Below are 14962 nucleotides of genomic sequence, written 5' to 3'. Positions count from 1 at the left end.
AATAATAGGATTCATAGCTTTTGGAAAGGAACAAGATTTAAAAGACTATTTAACATCAAGAGGGTATTTTCCCACAGATGACACATGGTTTAGTCTTCTGTTGTTCAAGGTGAATACTTACACATTCTACCCTATTAATTAAAAAAGTCACAGTCTTTTCAAGGGCCATGTAGAAGCACTATGAAAGCATTAATAAAGAAAGTAGATCATGTGGACTCAGCATTAATTCTTTTAATCATTAGTACGCAAGTCATTTTATTTGTCTGTCTGTCATTTCTCTCATCTACAAAATGCAAATCATAATATATACTTTCCTTATATGCTCTAAGGTTTAGATGAAGTAACATTTTTAAACAGTAGCACACAGTGCAGATATAAATAATTAACACATCAAACTCAGCTCATTTACTTTTCATGAATCAACTTGACAGGCTGGAGGCCCGGCGTGAGCAATATGACCAAGGAAAAGACAGCCTGGTGGCCACTGACATTAATTTTGCATCAGTCTGTGATTTTCAAGTCCCATCATCAGCAAGTTTCAAGCTTCAAAGAAATGGAAGAAATGCAGTTGATTTACATTCTTGGCAAATGTCCTATAAGAAAGAGGGCCTGTGAACAAAGCATTCCCCTTCCTTTCCTCCCGCTTCAACCCCTAGAAACAGGACATGAGCCCCTAGAACGTATATGTTACCGATGAAGAGACTGGTAGAAGAAAGGAAAAAAACTTAGAAGCAAAATAAATCCATCGAGAGAGTTTTATTGACAAATGGATCTTGAAAAGAGATACAATGTGATAAACCATCATCATTGTGGAATTTCCTGTTGGCTCTCTCTCCTGCAGAAAGGAGAGAGAATGAAAACATCAGATTCAAGTTCTGGTCTCAAACATACATGCAAACTCTTGAGCTGCATGGAGAACAGACTGATTGCTCTGTATGCAAAGGTTTCCACTTGGTGAATAATTAGTGAAATTGACTTATGCTTTAACTTGCCTTTCCTGGTCACTCTGGGTGATTTTTAGGTCCTCTCTTTAACCCATTCCCCTGTGAATATCTTCAAGGTGTGCTCACCAAATTTAGATGTGTGCCACTGCATTAAAAATGAGAAATAATCCTATTTCATTAATATGCCCAAAGCATGGAAATGGATAACTTTTCATAATTTTCTAACTTGAACATTTGGGTGTATCTTATGCACCAAACATTGTTAATAGCACTTTACAAGTATCTCATTTAACGATTGTGATCTGACTATATTGGAAGACTGAGATTCAGAAAACATCTGGAAAAATCCTAAAGGTAGAAGCTTTCTGAATTCCTACAACAGAGTTAGGCTTGTGCCACATTTTGCAGGGTTAGTTTTCAGCCTGGCTGAGATTGAGTGACAGTATTTACAAGAGCCTAAAATTCTGAACATACATATGCTTTCTTATAATAGCCATGTTATTTTTCACTCAATTGAAAAAAAAAAACAAAACTTCAATAGGCAGCAATTCATGTGAATGTGGCAAGCAGTTGTGTTTTTCTAAATTTTATTTGGAGATGAAGGGAAATGATTTCTGTTCCTGTACATGATGCTCAACTGCTTGATCACTTATGTTCTGGGAGTTTTTCCCTGTATAACTTGTGTTTTACTGTTTGGAAGGAGCAGAAACAAGATTTTTTTTCTTTTAGATGGAGCCTTGCTCTGTTGCCCAGGCTGGAGTGCAGTGGTACAATCTCACTGCAACCTTCCTGCCTCCCAGGTTCCAGCAATTCTCCTTCCTCAGCCGGGACTACAGGAGCGCATCACAGCACTGACCAATTTGTGTATTTTGAGCAGAGATGGGATTTCACCGTGTTGGCCATGCTGGTATTGAACTCCTGACCTCAGGTGATCTGCTCACCTCAGTTCCCAAAATGCTGGGATTACAGGTACGAGACACTGCGCCTGGTCAGAATCAAGATGAATCTTACGACAGGGAACTTGTTCTTCTCACAATTCTACAAAGGGCTGATCTGAACTCTTTATTTCTCAAGCTATAAATTATTGGGTTGAACAATGGGGTTACAATAGTGTAGGATACTGATATTAGAGCATCCTGGCTTGAAAAGTAGTTGGACTGAGGCCTTAAGTAGATAAAGGAGGCACAGCCATAGTGGACAGTGACAATAATGAGGTGAGATGCACAGGTGGAAAAAGCTTTGCACCTACCCAGTGTGGAAGGAAACTGAAGTATGGCAGAGATGATGTAAATGTAGGATACCAAGATCAACAATAAGGGGATAGCCAGGACCAGTGTACAAAGCATGAAGATGACAATCTGACTAAAGTGGTTATGGTAAGATGCCAGTTTAAGGACAGGAGAGATGTCACAGAAGAAGTGATGTAGTTGATTGGAGGAATGAAAGGGCAGGTGAAATACCAAGGATGTGATGATCTGTGCAACAGTGAAGCCACAGGCACAGGCAGCCGCCACTAGTCCCATACACACCCCATGTCCCATGAGCACTGAGTAGCGCAGTGGGTTACAAATGGCCACATAACGATCATAACCCATGACTGCCAGCAGGAAGGAGTGAGAACAGCCAAGGAAGAGGAAGGAAAACATTTGGATGGCACAGCCCACAAAAGAAATGGTCTTCTTCTGGGCCAGCAGGTCAACCAGCATCTTTGGTACAATGACGAAGGTGTAGCAAGTCTCAGAGCAGGAGAGGATGGCGAGGAAGAAGAACATGGGGGTGTGAAGGGCTCTGTACAGCACAATGGTGGAAAGGATGATCGCATTGGTGCCCAGAGTGAACATGTAGAGAAGCAGGAAGATAACAAAGAGCAACTGCTGCAGCCTGGCCAGGGATGAGAAGCCGAGGAAGACGAACTCTCTCACCACAGTCTCGTTGACCCGCTCCATGGAGCGTACGTCATCAAGAGATAATTCGGGACAGAAGAGGAGTTAGCACCAAAGGAAATCCCTGAAAATTAGTAGATTCACAAAAAATTGATCATTAGCATGTGTTCTTAGACTTTGAGTTATGAACTCATCTTTTCTCCTCCCTCCTGTATTTCCAAGACATGGTGTTGCTAAAATCAGGCAAGCATTCATCAAACTCTGAGACTCCATACTATTTCTAAAACCATAGCCAAAAAGTTCTTGTTGCTTTTCAGATTCAAACAACCCTTCTCCCATGGTGAGGCTGTTACTCAGATTCTTAGCCTCACACTCTTAGTTTATCTTACAGTGCTTGTTCTTTTTGCTTTCTTGTTTCCATATTCTCTCTCAAAAAAAAAAAAAATCTCCTGCAGTTGCAAAGTAAACCATCTGAATATACCATACTTATCTATAACTCACTAATCCTCAATGGTTCTTAACTGTCATTCTCCTTACATCTAAACTCCCAATCTTAGTTTTAATCTCTCCATAACTTAGACTCAAATTCTGTTCAATGCTTTTTTCCTTACCTCCTGGTAGGAATTGTCAGTTCTTTCATTATGCTGGCTCTTGATTCTGTAGCTTTATTCTGCTTCCAAAGTGGAAAAAATTTCTCTTCTTCTGTCTATTCATTAATTTCAAGATGGAATATGTCTATACCTTCTCCAATACCTATATCAGAGTCTTTCCTCTGGCAGCAAGGACCACAGTCTTTCTTCAGGATTCTGTCCATTTTCATCACTTCCCTTAACTCCTTCTGAAGTCTTACTATGGCTACTTTCCCATGACCACTCTTACATCTCTGCAACCCGTCTTTCCCCTGATGACAGATGAGGCTTTCAAAATATAAATTGTATTATATTGCTTCACTCTTCACTATTGCCCAGCTATGTTCTGTACTTCCTTGCCTCTATTCCTTGCTCATATTAGCTTGTTACTCACTTTTATTTACAGATATTTTATTGTTCTTCTGAAGCCTCCATTAAATCTACCTTTTTGAAAGCTTACTTGCTACCTCCTAGTGAAAGGAGTTGTTTCTTCCTCAGAACTCACATAAGACATTGATGGCCAAATTTATGTGGTGTTTATCTAATTTTGAAATATTGTAATGAATTATTCTTTTATCTATTTTATCCACTAGATTTTGTACCTCTGAGGAAAAGATATGAATTGTATGTATCTTTGCCTGAGTTCTCCTCAGCATCTAGAACCATATTAAGTACTTAATACCTTCTCAATAAATAATTGTTATGTAAATAAGTGAATTAACTTGCCACATTATCTATTTTATTCATGGTCAACACAGACTTCTTAGAATCACAGAGTAAGAGAATTCTCAGTGTTACCTCATTCTAGGCATAAGGATTGCTCAGTATTGAGAATACTAACAACAATGTCTGTACCACATAAAACTAAGTCTGGCCCATTGAAACCTGAAAGAGAAATCTCAGTTTACAATGGAAAACTGTCAGTGAAGAGAGCACCTGATCATCAGAATTCTTTGTACTTAGGATGATTCCCAATTCCTAGTACATTTGCTGCTCTTTAGAGCATACTAGAAACAAGCGAGAGAAAAATCATAAAGATAATCTTACAATTATCCCATTTAAAATATATTATTAAAATTACCTTAACTAATATTAATAATAAAATTAATAACAATGCATCTTTATGTTATCTGAGAACCACCGAATCAAGAATATCAGATGATACACAAATATTAAGTGTGTGATTATAACAATGTGTCAGCCACTAGGTCTGCAATGAAGATACATATTTAAATAAGACCCAGTCCCAAGCCTCAAGTTCTTTATGTTTCAAGGGTGAGACACATTTAGAGGAAGACGTTATTTAAAAATGTGGTGATCGAGATGATAGATATGTGTTTGAAATTATAGGAGCACTCAGGAGACAAATATTGTATACATCCTTGAAAAATAATATGTATTTATTACTTATTTCTGCATTTCTTACGAAGAGGCTGAACTAAAGTGTACTTGGCAATATATCAAAACATGGGCACTATTTAGTTTCTAAAACTTTTAATCTAAATATATAAATAGGACAAGTAACTACATTTGCTTCTCTTTGCTTCTAGAAGAGTGCAAGGATGTTTTCTGCTTGCATATTCTACTTTATATCACACTCTCTCCCAACCCCATGGAAGCGACAAATACCTTCCTCTTCCTCTATTTTATTCCTCTGGTTCTTTGCCCGATGTCTAGCACAAGGTCTTTTTTTTATTGCCTAGGTGGTTGGCATATTTATTACTAATATACAATTAACTTTCAAATTCTATATTCTCTAGTTTTTAGTACTATTAATAAATTTCTACATATATAATTTCAAATTTTACTCTCACAAGCACATGTAAAGTTGAGTAATGCAGGAATAAAAAAGGCTTTAAATTTACACAGATGTGGGCTCTAATCCTGACTCTGGAAAGTTCTAGTGGTAAAACCTTAAACAACTCCCTAAGGCCTATTTTCTCATTTGTATGGTAAGAATGATTCCTGCCTCCTGGGCTATCATGAGAATTAATTCAGGTAATATATATGAAAGAGATTTGTTCCACAAATAAGGAGTGCTTAATAAGTACTTGTATTACTTATTGTTGTTTTATAGGTATTGGTGTCAGCAGTATTTTCATCAGTGAGGTAATAAGCATTTAACTCTTGGCAAGTTATTGAATCGGATTTTTTCTGTACTTTCTCAGGAAGAGAAGACTTAAGAGAAATTATTCTTCCCTTGAGGCTCTCCAAACCTGACTGAAAGTCACTTGGCTTTTGATGGAGAACTGTTTTGCTCTTGGAGGGAGGCCATAAATATTTAGGCATCAATCTCTACAATTTATTGAGTTGCTAAAGACTGGTGCAGATTGTCCAACAATTCTCATATTATTTCAGGATTTCTATTTTATACATATAAATATGAATAAAATCATTGCCCCTTTCTCATAGAAGAATCAAACACCTGCCCATATTACAAAACAGCCTACAAACATTATAAAATAAGTATAAATAAGATATCCTGAAAATCTTGAAGGAAAACTTAGGAAAAGCTTTGAAGAACAAGTAGTACTTGAATTTCATCTGTAAGAATTGTAGTAAAAATACTGGCTGAGTCTAAATGACATTATTTATTCTGGATATTTTGATTTGACTAATAAAGCTTTTCTTTAATGTTGATTGGCCTTTCAGGACTTAAAAAAATCCTACTGTTTTACTTTTTTATGCAGACACGCAGAAACATCCCATTTATAAAGCAAAAAATGTTAAGTTTACAAAGGCTCATGAAACAAGAGACACTAATTATTCTCCCTTTTCTCTTCTGTTTCCTTACAATAAACTTCATGTTGAGGTCACAAACTCAAAAAGCAAGCAAGTAGACAAAAGAAACAAGCAGCAAATGGGTAGACAAAAACAAAGAAAAATAAACTCAAGGTTTTTGGGGAGCATTATTCCACTGTATCAGTCTATCATTATTGCTTTTGGTGTTTCCAGGAAGGAAAAATAGAACACAATTTTGATACCAGTTTATTAACCACAATTTAGAATTATCTTGTAGAAATGTAAGGCACATTGGTGTTTATTTAAACATGCTCTCCCTATGTTCTATATTTGGTGAAAATACTGTTATATACATTCACTCATTTAGCCCTCACAACACCCTTATGAAGTAGTTATTACTTTTAATGTCTCCATTATAAAGATAAGAGATTTGAGAATAAGAGTTTGGGACTCCCTTTAAGTTCACACAGCTGGTGGAACCAACACAAGACTATAGTATAATCCGTGTGTGTGTGTGTGTGTGTGTGTGTGTGTGTGTTGTGTGGTGAGAAAGGGAGAGCGGTATTCAGACACTCTCCTTCCAAATAAAGCCATTTAAAGGAAAAGACTTTGCTATAATTTTGTCATGGGCTCAGTTTTCAACTTTGCTATGTATTAGCTACAGGACTTTGACGTGTTTGAATCAACTTTCTCATCTTTGCAATAGGGTTCATTCTAATTTCAGCTAACCTAACTTCCAAGATTTCTTTAAAGTGGATGAGATAATGCTTTTGTGATGGTTGAGTAGTTTTACAGATATTATTTATGTAAGTTTAACTTGGAATTGAAAAGGGGCAGAGAGCGTGGCCAGTTTTGAGAACATACCTTTCACACTGCCTCCTGTAGCTTTGGTTTCAGGATGGATTTAATAAAATAAAAATAATTTCACTTCTCAGGACTGGGAAAGGTATGTTGCAGTAGTTCGTCTCTTACTCAAGAGATTTCCAGAAAGCCAGAGGCATAGTTACAGCTATATATGGTCTTAAAGATCTAGCTTAGCAGTTTCATTGGACAGATATGGAAATTGAGCTTCAGAGAGTGCCATGAAGTTTCCAAGACTAGAAACGAACCGAGTAAATGTGTTGACAATAGAACAGAGGTCTTTCCTCTTTCAGAAGAACATGATTTCCACGCTATCATCCTGCCTTCTGAAGACATTTATTTCATTGATAATTACTTTCTCTTTTTTGTCAGCAGTTACTTACGGTGTTCTTTTCCTGAGTCTATGTTTGTGCTAGTGTTTCTACCTGTTTCTGTTTTTGGGTTCCCAGAGGGCAGGGTTTCTTAGTCTTTCTAACTGTCAACCATAACTATTTTCAGAGCATTTATTAAGTTCTCAGCCATATGTTTGGTATTTTATCCTTGTGTAGATCCTATCTGATACAGCCCTTTCTACAAAAAGGTCATCATTTAAAATTTTATAATTAAAATATTGTTGAGTGCCCTATCGAATTAAATCAGAACCAAGAGAGTGCATATATAAATTTAGAAAGAAAAATGAATCAGTTAATATAAAAATATCACCCTTCTTCTCTTACCTGGGATGTGAAAACAGGAGTCCTGCTGGAAGATAGATGTTTACTTTGATTTCCTGTCCAATGCCCAGTTTCTCAATATTGTGGATGCTGAGTCCAAGCGAGATGGGTGTCTATTATTCACAGAGTGCTTCCATTTTCCTTTCCCTCTCTCTAAGACGAGCCAGGGACATGGAGGCTACAAGAGACAGAATTCAAGTTGATGAGTAGAACGGAAAAAGGCCAAAGTGGGTCACAGGCTACTGATCTTTACTCAGAGGTAGAGAAGTGCTTATGGTCTGGGGTCTTAGACCCAGACCACAGTCAAAGGTAACCAGTCTCCTGCCATTTTATGGCAATTGACTAAAGACCACAAGCCACAGCTATTAGTGACCATAAAGCGGCTGGAATTTTCATTTTATTTGTTGGCAGCAGGTGGTTTTTCTGTGAGTCTCCTGATGCCAGAGCCATTGCCATGGAGACATTGTACTGGGTTTAATTAACTGCTGAGTTGACTGTGGAAAACAGAGGCAAGTTACCAAGTGCCAAATTGCTTAAAACTGGGCCAAGACATCAGGGCTTAGGGAGCAGAAGGCGCTAAGCCACCCTCAGATGCAGCAATTTTAGAAAATTTGACTAATTTTAGACTCATTTCTCAATTTGTTATGTTATTGAAGAGATGAAAGAGGATTTTTATGCAGATATTTTATAGTAATAGGTGCATTGTAAAACATGTTGCTTTAGCTTAAAATCTGTTTTTGCACTCATAATTTAGGCTGAGAAGGTACATTTGGCAGTGGCTTTTTAGAGTTAAGTTTGTGTTCAGAACAAGCCGGAGGAGGACCCATTTCATCAACTTAACCCGAGTTGATTGTTTTCTACCTCTCGGCTCCACCACTCATAAATGAATATAGTGTGCTGTTATATGTATGAGACTCTAAATAAACATGTGCCGAATGTTGGGTGAATAAATGGTCGTCTACAGCAATACCTCAACTAAATAAATACCTCAGCTAAATGAAAATACCATCACTTATTTTCTCCAATATTTCTGGTTTCCACTTTTCCCATGGCTCAACTGGCAATTATATAATTCTTTTTTTTAAATTATACTTTAAGTTCTGGAATACATGTGCAGAACGTGCAGGTTTGTTAAATAGGTATACACATGTCACGGTGGTTTGCTGCATCCATCAACCCATAATCTACATTAAGTATTTCTCCTAATGCTACCCCTACCCTGGCTCCCCACCCCGTGACAGGCTCTGGTGTGTCATGTTCCCCTTCCTGTGTCCATGTGTTCTCATTGTTCCACTCTCAATTATGAGTGAGAACACGCAGTGTCTGGTTTCTGTTCCTGTGCTAGTTTGCTGAGAATGATTTACAACTTCATCCATGTCCTCGCAAAAGACACGAACTCATCTTTTAAAAATTATTATTATACTTTAAGTTCTGAGGTGCACGTGCCGATTGTGCAACAGTTCTTTATTCCTTTCTATGTCCTTTGCTATATGACTTTGCAGTTTCTCTTGTGGGAGGCAGAGTATAATTTCCTACCCCTGAACTTTGGGCTTTTTATTGGGATTTACATTAGCCAATGAAATATGGGCAGAAGTAATAGCCAGTTCCAACCCTTGGCCAAAAGAAGCATTGTAAATTTTCTGCTATCACCATGAAAAAAGCTTTTTTCCCAAGTAACTTGTGTTCTTTTAATTTGGGCTCTAGCATGAATGTAGCTGATGCAAATCTAACCCCAATCTACCAAAAGGGGTCAAACCCAAGAGACATGCAGCTTGAAGGACAGCCACTATTCTAAGCCCCCACTTAGATCCTTAAGTTGACTTGCAGACACAAAAGCAAATGTTTTTAAAATGTTGTTAAAAACAAAACAATATAAAATTTAACATCTCAACCATTTTAAGTGTAAAGTTCAGTAGTGTCAAGTATATTCATATTATTGTAAAATAGATCTCCAGAACTTTTTCATCTTGCAAATCAGAAACTCTGCACTCATTAAACAACTTCTCTTTTCCTAAGTGAAACAGAGCAGTCACAAAAAGACAGGCAAGGACCTTTTACCCCATTGTGTTTGGATGTGGTTTGTTACACAGCAAAAAGTAAATGAAGGTCTACACATGTTCTAGTACACTAGACTCTGTCAAATAGTTTTTCAAAGTGGCTGTATAAATTTACACTCGTGCCAGCATTGTATAGAAATTCCAGTTGCTCCTCATCTGTGACAACATTTGATACTGTAATTCATTTTTATTTGAGAAGTTCTGATGAGTATGTGTAATTAGACATGCCTTTCATGATGTTAATGACATTGAGCACATTTTCATGTTTACTGGCCACTTGAATTTCCTCTTCCTTGAAAGTCTTGTTCAATATTTTGTGCACTAAGTAAATAGGGATATTTGTTTTTATTATTGATTCAAAATGTTGTATGTAACAAGAATATCAATACTTTATTGGTTATATGTACTTCAAATATCTTATGTGACTTTGCAAATTTCATTTTCACTCTATTAAAGATGTCTTTTAATTAACATGTTTGCCTATTGCTTAGCTCTCACTTACAAGTGAGAATACATGGTATTTGACTTAGACTTGCTCTTCTTTAAGATAACTTTTGTTCTCTTTGACTTCTTGCATTTTCATATTTCATACCCCTAGGCATAGTAATTCTTTTGTTGACATACAGAACTAGAATTTATTTTTTGTTACAACTTTGCGTAAGGCAATTGTGTAAATACACTTCATTTTAAATTCTTATATTTACCTGCATATTCTCATAGAATTTCTTTTTTTTGTCACTGTACTGTTTATCTTTGTATTAAGGTATAATTGACAGAAATTATATATATATATATTTTACATACAATGTGAAGTTTTGATATACAAATATGTTGTTCAATAATTGGCACAATCAAGCTAATTTCTGTCACCTCACATAGTTACCTTTTTTTCATGTGTGTGTGGTGAGAATATCTACTCTCTCAACAACTTTCAAGTATAAAATATGTTATTGACCATAGTCAACATTCTGTACACTAAGTACCTAAAACTTTTCATCTTATAACTGAAAGTTTGTACACTTTGACCAAAATGTTCTCATTTCCCCCACCTTCTTGCCTCTGGCAACCACCCTTCTACTCTCTGCCCTTTTAAGTTTGAATATTTTAGATTCCACATATAAGTTGGATCATGAGGTATTTATGTTTCTGTGTCTGATTTATTGTACTTAGCAAAATGTCCTCTAGTTTCATCCATGTTGTAAATGGCAGCATTTCCTTCTTTTTAAAGGCTGAATAATATTCCACTGTAAAAAATATATATATACCACATTTACTTTAGCCCTTTGTCTGTTGAAGGACATTTGGTTGTTTCATATCTTAACTATTGTAAATAATGCTGAAATGAACATGAGAATTCATATCTCTCTTTGAGATAGTGATTTTATTTTCATCGGATACAGACTTGGAAGTGGAACTGCTAGATCATATGGTGGTTTTATTTTTAATTTTTTGGGGACATTCTATTACTTTTTTCTGCAATGGCTGTACCAATTTACTTTCCCACTAACAATGTACAAGGGTTCCCTTTTTTTCTTTGCATTATTTCCAGCACTAGTTATCTTTTGATTTTTTAACAAGAGCCATTCTCATAGGCATGAGGGAACATACGATTGTGGTCATTTGCATTTCCTTGATTAGTCAAGTTGAACACCTTTTGGCCATTTGTTTGTCTTCTTTGGAAAAATATGTCTACTCAGATCTTTTAATCATTTTAAAATGATGTTATTTATTTCTATTTCTATTGAGCAATATGAGTTCCTTATGTATTTTGGATATTAATCCTTTATCAGCCGTATGGTTTACAAATATTTTTTTCTCCTTCTGTAGGTTGCCTTTTCATCTTGTTGATTATTTCTTTTTCTGTGCCCTTAACAAATTAAGAATAGAAGAAATGTACCTTAGTATGATATAGGTCATATGTGGTAAGCTCACAGCTAACCTTATACTCCATAATAAAAAAGCTTTTCTTCTAAGATCTGGAACAAGACAAGGATGTCTATGCTCATCAGTTCCACTCAACATAGTACTGAAAGTCTTTGCCAGAGCAATTAGGGAAAGAAAAGAAATAAATGTCATCCAAATCAGAAATAAAGAAGTAAAATTATTTCTGTTTGAAAATTACATAGTACTATATCTAAAAAATAAAAACTTGACCATTGAACTATTAATACTGTAAAATGAACTCAGTAAAGTTGCAAGGTACAAAATTAACATACACAAATCATTCTATCAAAAAGACTCGTGCACTTGTATGGTCATTGCCATGCTATTCACAATAGCAAAGACATGGACTAAACCTAGAAGCCTATCAATATTGAATTGGATAAAAAAAATTTATGTATACACCATAGAATACTATGCAGCCATAAAAGAAATAATATCCTTTGCATGAGAGATGGCCTTTGCAGCAACATAGATGCAGCTAGAGGCTATAATCCTAAGCAAATTAATTCAGGAACAGAAAACCAAATACTGCATGTTTCCAGTTATAAGTGGTAGCTAAAATATTGAACACACATGGACATAACGTAGGAGCAATATTCACTGCAAACTACTAGAGGGGGAAGTGAAAAAGGGTGTCATGGGTTGAAAAACTACCTATGCAGTACTATGCTCACTAGCTCGGTGATGTACTCCAAAGCTTAGCATTACACAGTATACTCATGTAACAAGACTGCGCGTGTACTACCTTTATCTAAAATTAAGGAAAAAAAATTTTAAAAATTAGTTGCATTTCTATATACTTACAGCAAACTATCTGAAAAAAAAGTTAAACAATACCATAAGAACAATGCAATATTTAAAAATAAATTTAAGGAGATTAAAAATCTATAAACTAAAATCTATAAAACATTGATGAAAAAAATTGAGGAAGACAAAATAAATGGAAATATATACTATACTCATGTAGTGGATTAATTAATATTGTCAAAATGTCCATATAGCCCAAAGTGATCCACAGATTCAATGAAATTTGTATCAAAATTCCAATAGCATTTTTTACAGAAATAGAAACAGAATTCTAAAATTCATATGGAACCAGAAAATGTTCTAAATAGTTAATGAAATCTTCAGCCAAAAGAACAAAGCTGGAAGAATCACTCTTTCTGATTTCCATTTATATTATAAAGTTACAGTAGTCAAAACTGTGTGGTTCTGCCATAAAAGTAGACACATTGATCATTGAAACACAATAGAGAGCCCAGAAATAAATTCATGCATCTATGGTTAATTGATCTTTGTTAAGGGTGCAAAGGACACACAATGGGGAAAGGACAGTTGCTTCAATAAATGGTGCTAGGAATATGGGATCTCCACATGCAAAAGAATGAAACCGGACTTTTATATCATACACAAAAAATCAAATTAAAATGTCAGACTTAATTAAAGGCTTAAACTGTAAAATTTCTAGAAGAAAACACAAGGGACAAGTTCCCTGACATTGGCTATGGCAGTGGTATTTTAGATATGATACCAAAAGTAAATACAACAAAAGCAAAAATAAGAAACTGGGACTACATCAAACTACATAGGTTCTGAATAGCAAAGAAAACAATCAGTGGCTGGGTGTAGTGGTTCATGCCTGTAATCCCAACATGTTGGGAGGCCACTGCAGGTGGATCATCTGAGGGCAGGAGTTCGAGACCAGCCAGGCCAACATGGTGAAACCTCATCTCTACTAAAAATACAAAAATTAGCTGGATGTGGTGGTTGGCTGTAAACCTAGCTACTCGGGAGGCTGAGGCAGGATAACCGCTTGAATCCAGGAGGCGCAGGTTGCAGTGAGCTGAGAACATGTCATTGCACTGCAGCCTAGGTGAAAGGAATGAAACTTCATCTCCAAAAAAAAAAAAAAAAAGAAAGAAAGCACTCAGCAATATTATTATGTAATTTCTGTTACAAGCAGCAAGTACTCTTTTGTGTGTTTTCCTTATATTAAGAAATATCTCTAATAAAAATATTCAGTAGATGCAGAGATAGTGGGCACTGTTGTCTCATTAATGATATTAATGGGAATATTTCCTTTATTTTATCATCATTATAAATTTTCAAAGATACTCTCAAATTAAGATCGTTTCTACTATTTTCAGTTTTATGTTTGAGAGTAAATAAAAATTAAAACCCAGGTCTTTGTGACTTCAAAATCTGTGTTTTCTATTCAATCATTGACCTCTTAGAACTTTAATCACCATTCCCTCATTTTCCAGAAGTAAATTTATGTTTATTATTTAGAAATAATTTACTGCATATATTTCTTTATATCTATCTATCTATCTATCTATCTATCTATCTATCTATGTAGATCCAGGGATAGGGAAGGATCAGGAGATATGAATAGTGAACTATCCCAATTCAAAGATATCTGAAGTAATTTATCTTTATTTTTGTAAGTTATTTCTTTTATTTATATTACTATGTGTATAGAAGGCTTATGCTGTAAAATCAAAATGTGATGTAAAGCTCATCTTATCTAATATTGCTGTTTTATGGAAGAAGAAAATGAGGCTCAAAAAGATTAAACCATTGCTTTAACCCATTTCCCGTTTGCCCTGAGAATACTGTATTGGCACAGAACTCCACTTTCTTTTTTTGTAAACAGGAAATGGGTTAAACTTTATACACACACACACACACACACACACACACACACACACACACACACATATACTTTATCATATGTACATACACATATGTGTATATGTGTATGTATATATGTTTAATAAAAAATAACTGCAGTAAATTATTTCTAGAAAATATTCATCATAAAATTTTTTATTCATCATAAAGTATTAACAGTCCAGGAATTCTAAAAAAGATAATGCAACATTTTTAGCGTTGATCTGACAAAACAAATATTTGCAATGCATAAAAACAATGTAGCTTGTGTTCTTGAAAGTTTCAATGTTCACATAATTTTCTGGAGACCAATTGGTATAACTTTTGCACTGGATATAGGCTAATTTGAAAAAGAAATTTTCAATACAAACCATCAAGGTCACCTAAAGTCCTTCTTTTTTTTTTTTTTTTTTTTTTTCCGTCAAGGAGTCTTAAGAAAAGGACAAATATGTTTATAGAACTGAAGTTCTAGCTAGGAAACTTTCATGAATATAATTTACTGCCATATCTGCCCAC

The 14962-nt window shown here is 35.4% G+C and overlaps 1 protein-coding gene across 1 annotated transcript; it reads right to left on the bottom strand.

Annotated features, from left to right (window-relative positions):
- Nucleotides 1-1951: 1951 nt before the first annotated feature.
- OR10K2 (olfactory receptor family 10 subfamily K member 2) lies at nt 1952-2890 on the bottom strand. Its single transcript, XM_003937889.1, has one exon. The coding sequence runs from the start codon at nt 2888-2890 to the stop codon at nt 1952-1954; it is 939 nt and encodes a 312-aa protein (XP_003937938.1).
- Between the last annotated feature and the right edge of the window lie 12072 nt (nt 2891-14962).

This window comes from Saimiri boliviensis, chromosome 19 (assembly GCF_048565385.1).
Source record: "Saimiri boliviensis isolate mSaiBol1 chromosome 19, mSaiBol1.pri, whole genome shotgun sequence".
Lineage (NCBI taxonomy): Eukaryota > Metazoa > Chordata > Mammalia > Primates > Cebidae > Saimiri > Saimiri boliviensis.
The sequence above is the reverse complement of the archived record's forward strand: the minus strand, read 5'-3'. Positions and strand labels throughout refer to the sequence as shown.